The following is an 18,544-nucleotide window of genomic DNA, read 5'->3' on the forward strand; positions in this document are numbered from 1 at the left end:
GCAGGGTTTTACTTTCTGGTTTGTAGTACTGCATTTTATTGAATCTAATAAATCATTTTTTCTCTTGTTTACCAAAATAAAAAGGTTCAACATTCCAAAATATAAAGTTCCAGGATTATGAGTGCCTACTCTGGTAATACTGTAGCTGCCCAATGAATGACATCTTTGAGAAACAGCAGCATCAACAAACAGACTTACAGAGTTACAGTGTTTGTTACAGTGCATGGTGTCAGTGTCGGTTTTTGGATCTGAAGCAGACGGCGACAAAAAGTGCTGGAAAGCGAGACCATGACTGACGCAACTTTAATGGTGAGAGAGTGACGTGATCAGAGGACTGAGGAACTCGTCTGATCAAAATCAGCAGAGATACATTCTGAAAAACGGTATATTTTATCTTTTAATAATTTAAAATCATGTCGCCTCCCAAGTAAATGGAAAAATATACATTTAATGACTTATAAGTAAACAACAATATAAGCTATCTATGCGATTCACTTAACAGCAATTCAGCTTATTTTTTTAAAAGTACCACAGGCATACTGTACACATATTTTAGTGACATCTGAGTTTACTGGATCTCATGACAAGAAAAACAAAGTGTTTCATTTGCATAACAGGTTAAAGTAAATCAGGCTTTCTCTGCCTCTCACTCTATGATGGATATTTGGAAGGAGGCCCTTGACAACATGTCAAAAGGTATGTTGATGTTACGCTCAGAAAAGAGAAAGTAGCACCTGTCACCTACCTAAGATCATCGACACATTAATGGACAACACAATCAAAGAAAGACACTTGGTAGACTTGGAAACTAAATGGAATTGCTTGGTGGCAGTTATTTAAAATGAAAGGGTGATGAGTCTTTAAAATGAAGATTAAAAAAAAACTTCACTTAAGGTCCACTTATTAGCTTTTTCTTGTCTTGTGGTCTTCCTCAGGAGAAGGATGAGGCCATTCGCATGATCTCCCCGTCATATACGACCACCATAGGTCACGGAGGCTGACCCATTGCCATGACAACCGAGCAGACTCCATCTGCAGATGAAGCCTGTGAAACTTGAAAGCCCAGGAAAAAGCTAGTAAGTGGGCCTCGAGTTCAGATTTGATATTTTTTTCCCCTCAAACTGCTGTTTCGAAGTTGACGAATGAACCTTCACGCTCATTAGATGTAACAGGAATGTAGCGCAGCACGTGTTGTGAACAAGCAGCGCTCTTAGTTCTTCGTGGCTTCGGCCAAACTCGTATCCGTGCACTTAATCTTGCAATGAGGAAACAATCACACATAGAAAGTGTTCAAATATTTCACTTATTTCCTCAAGTCCATTCGAGAAAAAAAAAAAACTGAGTAAACTATCACACCAAGCTTGCTGGTTATGAGGTGAATATACCAAGAAATCTAAACCAAATATCGATCAAAAGGCATGATGTTTGGCACCTTGCACCCTCCTGTGTGCGAGACGAGATGACCCGGTGCTTGTGATGTTTTCGGATTAACAGATAAGACATTTAATAAAAACACATGTAAGTCTCTTCTTTTAAATATTGCACATCCTAAAAGAACACTGAGGGAGATAACACGGCGTCATGTGGCATGACTGTGTAAACCATATTGACTCTAACCCTGGGATCTTACATTTATCTGCTTCTCATCACCACACAGAATGACCCGATCCTCTTCAAGTATCCATGGGACCGACCTCCTCTCCTCTCCTGTGAGTACAAACTAAACCGAGAATAGAGAGCAGAAAGCGATGTCGTAGGTTTCTGCTGTCTGTTTAACCGACCAAAGAGAGAGAGAGAGTGAGCGTCCCGGTGCAGCTGATGACGGTCCACCAGGGAGGAGAAGTGGGGCTGGATCATGAGTTAGTTAGGGAAGGGGGGGAGGGGGACAAACCATGGTAGTCCAGAGGCAACAGTCTGGTTTCAAAGACCAGGAAGTTGCTCGGACCTGCTGCAGCATTAGGCCCTGCGAGGCTTCATGCACAGTAGTTCATCCTCAGTGATAAAGTCAGGGCTCGGGGCCACGTGCACGCCTGAGGGCCGCTCTCTGACGAGCACAGTTTTAAGACTTGAAGACGTGCACGGCCCGCACTACGTACTGCCTGCAGATCGGGCACTCGCTCATCCTCTTTCCACATTTGGTGCAGGTTACCATGTGACCACATTCCAGCAGCACGCAGTCGATGATGGCGTCCATGCAGATGCGACACAAGTTTTCATCAGCCGCCAGCTGAGCCTTGACACCATCTGTTGATGGAAAAAAAACGTTATTTTTCTGTTACAATGCTTCTCTTCAGGATCATTAAACTGTGAAGTTCAGTGATGCTGTACAGTCCAACGGCACCTAACTGAAGCTGCTGCAGTCTGTGATTTGTCACCATGACGACATCGTTCATCACTGTTTACTCACTCCCAGTGGATCCTCTCTTCTATCTCCCTACCTAACAAATTCTTCACCTTTTATGCAAAACTGCTTTTGCTTTGTGCACACCTTGCACTTGTGAGGTATCACTTTAAAATGACCCAAAACACTGTTTCCATTTCAAATGGTGATCAGTAAGTGGTAACACAATTAAGGTAATTAAGTGGAAAACTGGCTCATTCCTTCTGACAACCGAAATCAAGCCTAAGGTAAATGCAGTAAGGCCCATTGTAGGATAAAAATATTATTATTATTTCTTATATTCATTTTCAACTCAAACATGGAGAATAAATAAAAAATGGATCACTTTAACCCAATTATAAAACATCTTTCTACAGTGGCTGTATTAATTGCACAATCCAAGTGTCACCAGTTGGAAAAATCTATGTTTGGTAAATGAGTGGTGACAAACTGACGGAAACTAAAATTAGTTTCATACTTAGGTTTTAGTTTAAGTAGTAAGAGGAAGAAAAGAGACAGTCTAAAACCATAATTGTTATAAATATTGAGATATTTGTCTTCCAATCAGGTGAATTTAGACATTTGCAGCTACGTTAAATGTTTACAATAACTGATCTGCTACTTATAATTAGGTGCTACGATATAAACCAAAACAATCACAACAGCAAATGATGTCAGTGCACTGGTTTATAGGAGTTGCATGTCTGATTGCTGGCTGATAGCTAAACGTACTAAATCTGGCAGCAGCCTGTCTGTTGTCGCTACACGTCTGACTATTAAGTGGACTAATAGGATCCTCAAGCCCTTTATGTCAACAACTGAGCCTCTAGGAAGGTCGACAATGTAATTACACCTGATGGAGACATGCTGCTACTGGAGTAATATGATGGCTCGTCAAGAGGTAAAAGCTCTTAGAGCGAGTGCATTAATGAGAGGATGAGGGTCCTTCAGAATGAAATGAGATGATGCTGCACGCTGGGGAAGAAACACGAGGGACAGAATGTGGAGACACTGAACCAGGCAGGAGATAATGACTCAAGTGACCATAATGTGATAATATGCAGGATGATATCAAGGATCAAGAGGGTACAGGTGCTGCAGCATGCCCTTACTAATATCAAATGATTGGTGCGATGTACAGTTTGTGATCATGGAGGAGATGGCAAAGGCTTTTATAAAAATATCTTACCTCCAACTCCACTTTTGCAGAGAGGTGGAGGATATGCAACCACTTTATAGATAAGAATGAGCAGTAATAAAGAAAATACATTAGTTCAGGAAACCGTGAATTTAACCTTTTATGTAAAACAATGTTGAAGCAATGTTGCTCTTCATTTGCATGTAGATTTAATGTGCTAATATTAGTGTTCTCAATAAAAGGCAATGTCATAATTTAAACCTGGGAAATATGATAATTACCTGCAGTTATGCTCACATTCTCCACTGAAAGCAAAAGGAGAAAATAAGGTATTCATTATCTTTATCATACAGAGCATGGAAGGTCAAAATGTGAAAGTTAGTTACTTACTGGATTTCCTGTTCAGCTCGTTTTCTCTGTAGAGTCGGTGCACTCTCTCCAGCAGCTCCCACTTCTCACAGCAGCCGGAGTAATTGACAAAGTTCCTGGCAAGAATCTCTTTGAGCTGTCGGACGGAGAGGTTTTCTATCGCCTCTTCATTGTCCAGATCAGACAGCGAGGCCCTGATCCTCCTCTGCGTCGCCGGACTGACCTACAATCCACACAGGAAGCGGAGCTGCGGTCAATAACACGGTCTGCATTCCCTGAGAGCCTCGTCAGTCTAAGGTTATCTTTGTTCTTTTACTATAAACACTGCTTAGTACTGCCAATGTGCAAAAATGTGTACCTCCATGAATGTTTCAGTGGGCTCCAGGTTCAAGAGAGACGCTGTTGGAGTATCCTCCTGCTCCTGTTTGAGAAGAAATCAACACACTGAGGTTAATTTAGGTTGATTTAAATTCTCATAACAGTATTTTACTCATTGATCCGCCGTTTAAAACACATTGCTTTTAATCTTTAATCACCTTATATCAAATCACTGCAATTAAAACTTTTACTGTTTGAACAAAATGCATGTAGTATATGAGCACAACGATTTTGGTGTTTAAAAGACATTTAAAAGAACCTCCTAATTTCAGATTTTTGGCTGCTGAACCGGCAGGAAAAAATACCAGTTGACTAATATTTGTTTGACTCGTAAACAAGATGATCACCACCTACATTCCCTGATACTACTATAAGATACACTGTGTCTGATTAAAATTCATAGTTTCCTCTAGCTCCATATGACTTACAATGCCATCATAAAAGACAACTTATTATCTCGTGGCGATCTAATTCTTTAAACTACAACTGTTCAGATATCTAATGAAGGAATAGAGATGTTTAAACACTGACTCAGCTGCTCTTAAACCCAGCGGTTCATTATTCTCTTTGAAGGTGGCAGTCTTGAATTCGCTGGATGAGAAGGGAGTAAATGGAGCCACAGACTAGTGCAGACTCTGTTTGGTTTCAGAGTATAACTCAATGTTATCTCAGCCATTTATGTGCTTTGAAGAGAGGAGATTGTCTCTTCATTCTTTTATCTTCTTGTCAAAAGGGAGCATGTGAAGAGCTGAAATGATCTGTAACTGTGTGATATCATTCTGGAGTGCAGCCTCTGTTTCTCTGCCTAAAAAAACTGTCTCTCTCTCTCTCTCCTTCGCCATATTCCAGCAGACCAATCATCTCCCTGGAATGAAGATGTGTTAATAATGCATCCGTCAGCGCCGCGGTGCTAGATGGCTTCCCTCAACCAGACATCATGCTTTGCTCAGGCTAGACTCCTCAGAGACACAAACACGATGCAGCAGCCCGACACATGCAAAGTCCCAAACCTCTCTGGAGCACAACGGTTCTTTGACTTGATCTTAGATTTTGTTCAAACATTTCAAACATGTGGAACTACTAGAAAGCACTCAGAGAGCGCATACTTCTGTAAAGGCTGCACAAGCTGCTAAATTTGATATTTTAAGAACAGAAAATGTTCAGAAATGTTCAGAAAAATATACTTGGTGATAGACAGGCATGGGTCAAACTCCCTTTCATTGCAAAAGTTAACTCAACCTCCTGGGTTTTCTATTAAAAATGTGTCCTACATACTTCAGATTTGTCAATTTTATTTCAGGATGGTTTTTATCATATTTCTTCTTCATCCAGTAATCTTGTCAATTTACATGATTTAAGGTAACTGATCCAGGGAGGAATTGGTTATTTCAAGAAACTTTATTCAACAAAAACAACACTGCATGTCGTTGTTTTGTTGCATTTACTTTACTGCATAAACTATGTATCCAAACAAGGTGAGTAGGATAATCTTATATTCAGATTTCAGATTAAAATCTAGTTGGATGTCATTTTGACAGATTTTTATGTTTCCATAAATACGGGTCATTTGTTTTAATATTTCAATTTAAAAGGTTTTTTTGCAGTTTATCTCCAGACATTTACCTTTGGTTGTAAAAATAGATAACCCACAAGAATCTGAAAGCCTATATGTGCCACAAACTAAGAGAAGATCACAGAGTTCATCTATGGGGGGGTGAGAGGAGGGATGTACTGTAGTGTTTCTTGTCTGGTGAGGCTGTTACATAACTCAGCCTATGTAACCGACCTAAAAAAGGCAAAGGGCTTAAGCTGCATCACTGACTGGTTCGAGGGCTCTGAACACACACACACACACACACACACACACACACACACACACACACACACACACACACACACACACACACACACACACACACAACACACAAACACACACACACACACACACACACAGAGACACACACACACACACACAGCTGTTTCCTGCTGTCACATATACATTCTGATGAACATTGGACCAGCACAGCAAATCTGAGCTTTTATAATATAAATAAAGGGAGAAAAAAAACACTGAAATGTACTAGATTTTCAGGGAGAAACACTTAATTCAGAGCAGAGCACCAAGTGATCATAAGAAAAAAACACAACAGAAGACAGCGCAGAGGGAAAAATAAAGCACGAATTACAATGAAAGCAATAACATCTAAAGATGTTTGTCAGGGAGTTGAAGGCAGGAAGTCTGACTCTAGAACAGTCACACTGACACTTGTAAATAAGCTCACTTCACCTTTGAAATTAATTATCTGGGATAGAATGAGGACAGATGTGGGAGAAGTATGGCATATGTAAATTGGAGAATGTGTGTGTCTGCACAGTACACAGTGTGAGCCACGCGTGCAAACACACACACAGACACACACACACACACACATACATACATACACAGTGAACGTCAGACGTGCGTCTAACCTGGCTGCTGGTCCCTGAGCTGTCACTTGGGCTGAGCACGTCTCCCTGAGAGGCGGAGAGCACCGACTGTTCGGAGGCGGAGCGCGTGGCCGAGGGGGGTGAGGCGGCGCGTGAGTGGGGGAGCGAATGCAGGCTGTCTGTGTCTTCTCCCCCTTCATCCTCCTCCCCATCCTCCTCCTCCTCCTCCTCATGCGTGTCCTCCTCTTCTTCTTCTTCCTCCTCGTCCTCCTCTTCTTCCTCCTCGTCCTCGGCCTCCGCCACCGGTCTCGGGGATTCCCTGGTCCCCTGATGACAGATCACCAGGTCCACCAGGTCCTCTTTCTCCCTGCACGTGTCGGTGGAGATGTTGCGCAGCAGCAGGTACTGGCGCAGCTCTTTGACGCGGAGCTGCATGAGCCGAGGCCTCTGGAAGGCCGTGCCGCGCAGCAGGTGGCAGGTGGTGCAGCAGCGCAGGTTCTCCTGTAGCACCGAGCACAGGGCGCAGAAACTCTTCTTACAGTCACAGCAGATGTGCTGTCGGAGGGAGAGGAGGGTCAAAGAGAGACGGGATGTGATCAGTGGTGCTTTATCTTCTTGTCAACACCATCACTCAGGAAACGGTATTTTTCATCATTTCTAAACAGGCCCTGATGTCTGACTGTAAACATATTTAACTATTTATCCTCTATGAATAAATGAACCATCTACTGAAAATGGTTTCACTGATTTGAATTTTGAAAAATGGGTCAAATGATGAAACTGAAGAAACTGAAGCTGCCGTTTGTACTAATAATAGTAACATTATTTGCACCAGAATAATCCACCAGCAGATGCTTTTACTTGCATGATACAGTTTTAGGGCTTGTTCAAAATTAGATATGACAATGTTAAAAAAATGTAATAGTTTCGGATGCAAAAATGCCAAACATTTGGATGCTACGACTTCTCAAATGTGAGGATTTGCTGCTTTTTCTCGCTATTTAGATAAAATAAGAAATGATACTTTGGGAAATGATGATGGACATTTTTCATTATGCTCCAAAATTGAATTTTAGATTAAACGATTCATTGAAAGCGTAATTGACAGATTCATCAATGGTGAAAATAATAATCAGATATCATGGTAATTGTTTTAAAAAATAAATAGATTCAAATGCATGATTTCAACCTAACAACCACATTGACAGTTATGTATTTCCTAGAGACTGCTGCTTTGACAAAGAGAAAAACTTATAAACCAGCAACACAGAGTTCCATCTGAAACATTGGCCCACATCCTGTGTGCTCAGTTATTTTCTGGGGACGAGTAAAGTAAGGGAAATAAGCTATCTGTAAAGCTCCTGGTGATGTTTGACATTTCACTGCTTTAACACCGTCTCCTGATACGGAGCAGCTGAGTAGATTGACACTTCAAACGGTCAGGAAAGCAGGTCAGCCATGGCTGTAAACATTTTCTTATCACTTGTGCACAAATGTGCTTCTGGCATTTGCACGGTAAAAGATACTTTTCTTCAATCATGTGTTGTTAATCCCCCAGCACGTTATTTTTTTATACAATGAAAATATCACGCTGACACACAAATGTGTGTGTGTGTGTGTGTGTGTGTGTGTGTGTGTGTGTGTGTGTGTGTGTGTGTGTGTGTGTGTGTGTGTGTGTGTGTGTGTGTCGGGGGAATCGCCCTGCTGTCAGTAAGGCAACTGGTGTGTGGATGGCGATAGAGTGATCTGAGGCGGCGAGCAGAGAGGAAGCTTTCTCATCAGTGTCCCAGTGCGTCTGACTGCCAGACAGAGACACTCTGCCTTTAAACTCTGACATGTTCAGCTGTGCAGACACTCTGCAAATGCCAAAATGAATATGAATGGTGCATGTTCTCAAAGGAACACGCCAGTGATTTTGCTCTTTTATATTCAAACGTGGTGGACGACCATATTCCCCCCAAAAACACCACAAGCTTTTAGGTCAACTTAGAAATTTAAAGCAGTGGTGGAAGAAGAAGTACAAGACTTAAAAAAAATACTCCTTACTGTGTATTATCAACAAAATGTACTTAAAAAGGCCCATAATGCTGAAAAAAATTTTTTTATATATGATATCATTAGATGTTAATACTGATGCACCAATGTGTATGTAGCCTTTTACTGTTTTAGCTGCTCTAGTTTTAACTACTTTGCTGTGCACCACTGGTTTAATCTGTAACAATACAGTGTATTTCAAAGGTTTGTCATAGGTTTTTTAATCTGAAATCTTAATCTGATAGGTAGTTATCATAGTTGATAGATGAATTAAGTGGAGTGGACACATACATACAAGTAGTATACATTCAAAATAAGTAGAGGACAAGTGCCTCTTGAGTAAATGTATTTAGTTACTTTCCATCACTGCCTTCAAGACAGATGTTGGTTTCCATTCATGTCAGTGCATCATGAAAACCAGCTTGCAGAGTCTTTAAACTTTCTTTTCCATCACAGTAAACAACTTGCTGTCTTTATATTTACCACATCTACTAACTGCCTGTGATTCCTGCCTCATCTGAGCCTTTGTCTTGTTTACCGGCTGTTATTCTGTTCTATTAATGGCTGTCTGTTCTGGCTATTTCATTTCTGTTAACTGATAACAGGACATTGCTCAGCCAACCTACCCTGTATAAATAAAGGTTCAATAAATGAGCTAGAACAGTGATTTAACCCTGAAACAGAGACAAAATAATGTAAGTAATAATGTCAAATCTACTTCTTGTATGTCAGTGTGAAACACTGCAATATCATTTTGGAGGTTTTTGGATTAAAAAGATCTCCAGCATGTGACTCAGTAATTATGAATGTCAGTGTTTCCTTGAATGCACCGTGAGGAAGAGTCCCTGCTCTAACTGCACGCAAGGATTACATAATTCTGACAGAAAAAAAAACCTGATTAAATGTTGACTCTGAAGGATTACTCAAGCAGGTTTCCAGTCTGAAAGTGGATTTTTTTTTATCGTGAAACCATGCAGTCCAAACAAATAGCTTCCTAACCTCCAAGTTGAAAAAAAACCTCTCTTATCGTCTTTTATCATCTACTATCAAACTCATCATCACTTTCACTCCCACAACTCTTGCCTACCTTGCGTCTGAAGACAGAGAAGGCCAGTCCGCAGGCCTTGCACAGCTGTCCGGCACTCCCTGAGCTGGTGGGGGGGTAGGTGGAGTACCCGGCACTGGGGGCGAAGCGGAAGGGCCCCGCCCTGCTCCGAACCCCGGCTGCTGCGCCCGCACCGTGCCCGTACCCATCACCTCGTTCAGCAGCCCACAGCATGACGCCCACATGGACGATGCCCCCGCCTGCGGAGTATACACACACACACACACACACACACACACACACACACACACACACACACACACACACACACACACACACACACACACACACACACACACACACACACACACACACACACACACACACACACACACACACACACACACACACACACACACACACACACACACACACACACACACACAGAGACAGACACATAAGGACACACATCTCAAACTTTCAGAGATGTCTAACTATCTACATGACTTTTAGTTTCTCTGGCCTCATCAGTGACAGACATGTCATCTCCAGCTCTCCTCTAAGATTATGTTTTCCTTGTTTCCAGTTATTATTTCCTGTCTTATTTTGGTATGATCCCGTCTCTCTTTCAGATACTTCACTTCCTGCCCCTGTGTGATTATCTGCCCCACCTTGATTGTTTTCACCTGTGCCTCATTATCACCCCCCTTTCATTGTGCATTCAGTCTGTGTGCTCCTCTTTAGCTGTGCAAGTTGGTCTGAGCTATTCGTAGTTTATGTTCCAGCCTTTTAGCCTCACAACTTCCTCGTGTGGTTTAAACTTTGCTTTTGTATATTTACATCAAGCCTTTTTTCCTGCTGTTTTTGAAAACAGTTACCTGTTTTTGGACTCACATGCTGTGTACCGAAACCCTGTTTTCTGGTAAATACTTATTTTATCTGCCCTCTGTTAGGAGTCTTGCTTTTGAGACCATTGTCTGTTGGCACCAGACATGTGATGTTTTATGTCTACCTTTTGTGCATTATTTTCTACACATTTCCCCAAAAAGCCGTCTGCTTTATTTTGAATCTTTGGAAGTATAAACACCATTCCTCCAAAAGAAAATCCCTCATTTCAATATCCCTTCTCAATTCAATTGAGATCTGCTGACTGTAAAGGCATACGATTCTGATTGTGCAAACATGTTTGATAAATAAAAGTTCATCCCCTGTTTATAGGCTACAAATATTAATTTGGAGGAAGGTTGTGCTGATAAAACATGTTTCATTGTGCAGAGGACACTGCTGCTCAGATTGAATTTTGAATTTTGTTATTCAGATGTTTTTGGATACTCAATGGTGTTTTGTGTATTCAAGGTGTTACTTTGTGATTTTAATTTACATTTTTAATGTAGCTACTTTTTTCAGCAGTCTGTCAAATACATTTTCAGCTTTAAAGCAGTAGTTTTTATACTGATAAAACATTAATTGTGCGCTTTATGCCAGCATTTTATTCTAATAATTTCTTTAACTGGTCACCTTTCAAAAAAACTATTGGTGAAATATGTTTAATTATATGACCCTTTGATCCATGTCATCCAATCTTTGCTCAATAATACAAAAAACTGCTTAAGGAGATGGTCTCCCTTGGTAAGGGTGAAGAGAGAAAATGAATGAGAGGAGGGGGGGAGACACTGAGCAGCACATTATTGAGAGTGCTCTGTAATAGTCTTTGAGGTTAGAGATAACTAGGCAGAAGCAGACTCTAAAAGCTCCTATTAATGACAAGAGAGCTGCAATTTTAAACGTCTCAGTCACTACATTATTTTCACAATTTGATAAACAAATAATCCACGCAGACGATGTGTTAGGAGTCTCAGCCACACAACACGCATCTCGTGAGGGTCAAATATGAAGAGGTGGATGTTATGTTGCGTCCCTACGTGCTGTGGAAACATGCAAACTAGCGTAAAGTTGGTGCACTCGGCTTGCAAAGTAAAAGTGTGTTGGATGTGTTTTCTGACCACAAGCCGGGCCAGACACGGGGAGCAAAGATGGCGTGATGGGAGCCACGGCTCCTTGGAGCATACTGATGAGAGGAGGGAGGGAGGGGGAGGACAGCGAGGAGAGAATATGTCTTCTGTTGTTCCCCAGCCTGCAGAATCAATAGCTGACATGAGCATAATGTAAGCCCTCTGTGGTTTGCCCGGCTCTATGCAGAAAACAATGGAATTCACAGGGTCCTGCCACATCTTTTCTTAAGGCGGCGCTCCCCTTACGACTTGTCACAAACACCTTGTGATCTGACCTCGCCCATCTGCTAAGGGATTCGTTACGTAACCTTAAGAACGAGGCTCTATATGTGGAGTCACGGCAAGCAGGAGGAAGCCCTGCTGCAGAGAGACGGCCAGGATGGATCCTTAAAAGGTTATATCTATCATTAATTATAGAATGGTTTGTCGGATGGATCATTAACATTACAGCCCAAGGTGGCATCTTTAATAAGCTTGTCTGGTCTGACCAACAGTCCAAAACCTGAAATATTTCATTTACAGTGTAAATTAACAAATCCTCAAATTTGAGAAGCAGGAAGCTGTTAATGTTTTCCATCATCATCATTATGCAGCTCGTCCTCGGTTAAATCTTCCACAACAAGCTCACTTTATCATAACACCCCTCCAGCTTTATGTGCTCAAAAAATGATGCATACCAACTTGAATTATTTGCCCATGGCGTAAGCTTGACCTGATGTTCGGCTGCTTAGAAAAGTCTCCCATCTCAGATACAGCCGTCCTCCTATAAGAGTAAAGTCACTAGGAGGAATTACTGCATTATCCATGTGAGGACCCGATGCAGTCTGGCCATGAAATCAGTCTTTTCTGGCTTTGAGCCAGCAGCACGAGTTCCCTCTGTCACTTCAATTAGCACACTGTAAGCTCTGCGGGCAGGGAGTCCCGAAAAAACAAGTGACAAGAGTAAACATCACATGTGGTTCATTGTTTTGCTTTTTCTTGTATCATTTATATTTTCTCTTCAGCTGGAACACTATTTTATATATATATATATATATATATATATATATATATATATATATATATACACACACACACTATACTTTGGACACTTTTGAGTGTCAGGTCTGGACCAAATAATTGAGATATTTCTCACACTGCTGCTGGATTCCCAACATCACATTGGGTCAGCAAACAATCCAGCCCAGTATGTGCACACAAAGAAAGACTGATAGGGGAAAGCAGCAAATAGATATACATATTTAAATAGAAAAACCAAAAGGGGAGGCAAATCAGGAAATGTTAAGGCCTCGTATGGTGCAGTGATCTGACCTCAATAAATTAGTTTTTGGAAGATCAAAATTTCAAAATATTGTACGAGAACAGACGAGTGAAACCGTATGGGAGCCTGGATGGGACCTAAATGGGTCGTGGAGACTGGAGTGTTTAACTAGTACTGAAAATCAGTCTGACACCAAAACAAAACAACATCGAGTGACTTCTGCCCATCAATAACAACAATAAGGACATAAGGCACTAGCGTAATTCTAAATTTAAAGGGAAATTTTACCAATTTTACACATGAAGTTCAGTTTACCCATCGCAAAAAGTACTACACAGCCTGTGAAAACAGTTGTATGTTTTTTGTGGCTCTAGTGAAATAACTCTGACGTCATTAAAGTAATTTCATAATCCTACATTAAAAACTGAAGGTGAAAGCAGGGGGTTCTAATAAAAGATGCTGTTCGGTTGCATTATGGGAAATTTAGGGATCCAGTGTTGCGCTCGTACAAGCGACTAAAAGTCAGATCACTTCGTCAGATTGATGCCAAAAAATCCTGTAAATCCAATATTGGCACAAATTAGTTCTGCTCACTGATTTGCAACACTATCCACTACGTTATGTTGGAGGTTATGAGGATAATTACATCTGTGCGATTGGTATGACAAAATATCTATAAATGATCACCTCATGGTATTTATTGTCCCTCGTCCATGTACTTGCAAAGCATGTTTTGTATAGGCGTCAATATACAGCTATAGACGGTACAGTAGGTGGTTTTCAGTGTAAACAGCTGTGCCCCATCAAACATTTTTATACATAGGTTCATCCCTCACTATCTTTCCATCATCCACTGACTCTCTCTCGCATTTCATTTCCTCTTTCTCTCTGCTGAATCTCCCCCTTTTATCTAGCATCAACTAGAAATGTCACTCCGACTGTGAAAAGGGAATTCGGCTCCCTTAATAACTGTTAAGACTTGAGTGTAACGTCGTCACTAAAAAAATAAACTCATAACCGCCTTTTGTTGTTATTAATGATGATGAGAAGAAATGTGATATTTCATCCAAATGAGGCATTACTCAAGTTGATGTTCAGTGATGTCTGCCGGAGCCTTCTGATCCAGTGATGCCTGCAGAGATATGCAGAGAAAGCTCAAGCTGCTACCAGCTAAGTTTGGAAAATAATTTATACATGATTTATACAGTAACTCCAAAGGCATGAGGGGAGGATTCAGCCTGGAGTATTCCTTTGGTGCAAACATACAAACCGATATAGACTGCTGCGGAGATTGTCCTGCAATAACAAACCATGACTGGACTATTTTAAAACCACAACCAGACTTCTACTGTGCCCTCTGGACTCTCTTTATAGCTTCTGACTTCTTCGTATACTTTCAAAGTTTGCCCTAAGTGAGTTTAGTCTCATTTCGTATAATCACGATCCGCTGTGCTACATCAAGGGTTACATCTTACAATTTCATAAGAGATTTGTGAGCATTTGCCTCCGCGATGGATTGAAAATGAAACAGTAAGAGGATTTTGAAGAGAAAGTATATGTCATAGACCAAGTCTTCCCTGATTGAAATAGCATTGATGACACATACTGTACCGCAGGCTTTCACGTTTTTGAGATTTTTGCCTACAAAATGCCTAAAAAAACATCGGTTCCACAGGGACAGAAAAGCTGCTTTTCAATTTAAACCAGATTAGTCAATAAAACACCACGTCCATTTTGTTTTCCCGGGACACACAGGGAGTGATGCTACGCTGCCCACCAGGAGTTAAGAACCTATTCTTGTTTTCCATGTGAGTAGTTTTCCAGTACTGAAGTGATTGACCTACTGCACACAACATTTTACACAAATGTTGAGGTATTTGCAGAAAAAAATTCTTCAGTATCAATAGTTGATAAAAAAGCTACTTTTTGTTGAGTTAACGCAGCAGAAAATCGTGTCCTCTGTGATCACGGCCTTTTGACCAAAAAAAGATTGTAGTGACTTTAAAGGCTTTAAATACCGCTGGCATGTTTATTCTCTCAACTGTATCACATTTAGGAGCTCCCTGTAGGTATTATATGTAAAACCCTGTTAGTTCAAATTAATCAAAAGCTGCAGCTGTAGAAATATTTTATTTGATCCTGCAGTGATGTGAAGGGAGTTTTGCAAATGTTGTGAGTAGCGAGCACGATTGTATGGCTTTTTTTTTTTTTTTTTAGCAATTTTAAAGTAATCTACAAAGCCTAAATATGTGTTTACAAAAGCCAATACCTTAATATTATTTCCACCGTGCAATGGCCAATGCTGAATTAAAACACACACGGAGGGGTAGCATTACTCCAAAACATGCAGTGTATCTGAAAAAGGGGAATTGGTGGAAGGAACTTATTTGAACAAAACAAAAACATCACTCTCACAAGCCTGGATACACTTTCTCCTCCATTAACTTCAGATATTGTGTGATATTTAGATTAAGTAAAAAAAACCTACCTGACTAGCCAGAGCTGATTCGCTGGCTTTTAGCTTGCAGCAGCTGCTTGGGGAAACCCTCTAGCCTGGCACACAAATCACAATACTTCACTATGAAATGTAGCAGAGTGAAACGTCTCACAGTATAAATAGTTCTACATTCAAAACAGTACTTGCATGAGTGAAGTTAGTTACTTTGCAACTCTAAATTTGTATTTGCAAAATGGACACATGCACCTTTTTTTTCTTCTTTTTTTTAAAGTAATCATTGATGCATGCAGGCATCTTTTATAAGAAGCATCCAATCAACTTCAGTATGACTTCAATAATAAGTGATTAGCCTGTTTTTCATATTGTGTGTGTGTGTGTGTGTGTGTGTACACAGGATACTAATCATGATGCTGATGATGATGATGATGATGATGATGATGGTGGCTGTAGCGGCAGTCCTGCTTCCCCCTCACCTCTCTCTCTCTCTCTCTCTCTCTCTCTCTCTCTCTCTCTCTCTCTCTCTCTCTCCGTGACTGTCACCACAAACCTGCCGCCACCAGAGCACCAATGACATCATCGCCATCATCCTCATCGTTATCCGTCCTGAGCGGGAGCTGCCAGACAGCATCATCACCCTGTGCTGCAGCTACAGCAGCACACACAGACACACACACACACATGCACACACACACATGCACAGACACACATGCACACATGCACAAACACAAAGTGCACAGGGAGAGAGGGGTAGGAAGGAGACTCCTGACACAGCTTGGACCTGAGAGGTGAATCTCTCTCCAAACATCCCCGCACTCACTCAGTCTCACGCTGACCGCAGCCTCTATCTCATTAGACCGGATTAAAAAGCCTGACTATGGATGGACGTCGCTCCAGAGGCTTTAGTCCACTGAACTATCCCACTAGGGTCAAAGCAGGCTCATAAAAGGGCTACACACTGTACCCTACTGTTCATCAGGACCACTGGAGATGCAGGAAAAAGCATTACCAGGATTGCCATCTCGCCGGGGGAAAAAAAACCCACACAGATCTTTAAAGAGCAGCAGCGAGATGATGTCTGGTTGACAGGTTCAAATGGAAACAGTGGATGCTGCATTTAAAATAAATGCATGTTGAAATAATTACATCTTGGTGCACGAAAGACACATTTAAATGGCATTAGGATGGAGGTATTCCCTGTCTCTCGGTTGCAGCATCGTGCGGAACTCACAATGAATCTGCATCCTAAAGCCACATCCAAAACCCGTAAAAACGGACTGCAAATAGACCACGTACCTTCATTGCACCTCCCGTTCGAGGAATTTGCCGAGTAATGTCAGAACGACGACCATTGCAAGTGCACAGGGAATCAAACCATTACGTCTTCCCTCTCTCCAGCTGCCTGTGTGTGTGGAGTAAGCATAACGTAATGGCAAAGCGAGCCGCAGCCAACCACGGAGCGCACCCGGGCGCTGGTATCTTTAGCAGCCAATCCGCCTCAACACGTCGCCGGAGTGGGCGTTCAGATCCGTGCGTCCCGACGCATGTGTGAGCACCAACAGACGCATCGTGCTATTTTCACAGCGTCAGTTTATTCTGGAGAATTTTCTTCTTCTTTTTTTTTTTTTTTTTTTTTTTTGCACCAACACTTGTTTCTTATAATAAAATAACTTGCTCTCTGCATCAGACATGATACAATTTTTTGCAATCATGTTTTATTATATTTTGCAAAAAGTATTGATTTTGTTGCATAAAAATGTGGTTTTTGTTGCATCAATTTGAGGATTTGATTTTCATTTTCATGCTCTTACTTCACATCACATGAGTCAAAACCTGAGATTACTCTCTGCGCCAACACATGGAGGGTTATTTCTGATTTGTTCCAAAAGTAAATGCGTCTACAATCTTATTTACCGCCGCATTTAGCCTGTGTGTGTGTGTACACATACACATACACATACACACACACTGCTGTCTGCAGTAAGGAGATTAGAGGGGTTTTCTTCCATCACATGGCCGGTACCGCTGTGAGCCCGCAGGGGGCAGCAGATAGCGCTGCCACATCATTATTATCATTCAGACATAACTGAGCCTCAGGGGACGAAAGCTGCTCATGCTGTTCATTATGCTCTAACTGTATTATAATACAGCTCAAATACTCAAATTATAAGTTATGCAGCGGTTGCAACAGTAGAGCAGGAAACAAAAAAAAAAATGCATTTAAGGTGTCATAATGATGCAAATAGAGTATTATGCTGCAGCCTGAGTCTCTTTAAATTCTCTGCCATTTTCCAGTACATCAAACAGTGACCCTACTACGTTGATTTTATTTCACACAACCACATTAAAAGATCTGTGGAAGCCCTCGGGCCACCAGTGACACACTTTAGAGATTTAGACTTGGCCTAAATTTTCTTCCACAGTGTTCAAACATCAAAGTTGTATTGGATGATGGAAGTGTACAAACTCTTTCTCAAATTTGAATAAATGCAGACAAATTATCAGTGGGGTGTATGTATATAATTTCCTTTTATTTGAGCAGGTTTTGACTTAACCATCTCTGAAAATGAAAAATTCTAATTATGTTGTGGGGTTGTGGGGCTAAGCAAGGGGAAAAAAAATCAACAGCAACATCTTTTCTTTTCCCAAAAACAGTGTCCTCATTTCTCTGGATAATCCACACAGCTTAATGCCAACAGTTTTCATAGAGACTATGTCTTCAGTAGAAATAGATCCAATGAAAACTGCCAGCAAATAATCTGTAGTAACTGGGACACTTCTTAAAAAAGATACCTTGATGCTATGAACACCACATGAAATCACTTTAACTTGACTCCTTTCCTTCCATTTAACAAAGCTAAGATCGACTCTATATGACATTGCATATTTATATATCTATATACACATAAGTATGTCCGACTAGACCTTACGGAGAAACATTATGTTTTGTTTGATAGGAATCTGGTGTTATCATTATTGGACTTTTTATTGACAAATACAGAATATGAAGTTGTTCTCTCAAGCTTTTGGTAGTTTATTTGTGAG

General features: G+C 41.0%; 1 protein-coding gene across 1 annotated transcript; it reads right to left on the reverse strand.

Annotated features, from left to right (window-relative positions):
* Positions 1-24: 24 nt before the first annotated feature.
* On the reverse strand, positions 25-16,919 carry rnf34b (ring finger protein 34b). The gene is given in 9 exon segments (XM_054612518.1): positions 25-2,244; positions 3,800-3,823; positions 3,909-4,110; positions 4,246-4,308; positions 6,735-7,247; positions 9,814-9,932; positions 9,935-10,031; positions 15,533-15,597; positions 16,796-16,919. Coding segments are annotated over 7 exon segments (1,188 nt in total). The 5' UTR covers positions 10,017-10,031; positions 15,533-15,597; positions 16,796-16,919; the 3' UTR covers positions 25-2,059.
* Positions 16,920-18,544: the final 1,625 nt, after the last annotated feature.

This window comes from Anoplopoma fimbria, chromosome 14 (assembly GCF_027596085.1).
Source record: "Anoplopoma fimbria isolate UVic2021 breed Golden Eagle Sablefish chromosome 14, Afim_UVic_2022, whole genome shotgun sequence".
NCBI lineage: Eukaryota > Metazoa > Chordata > Actinopteri > Perciformes > Anoplopomatidae > Anoplopoma > Anoplopoma fimbria.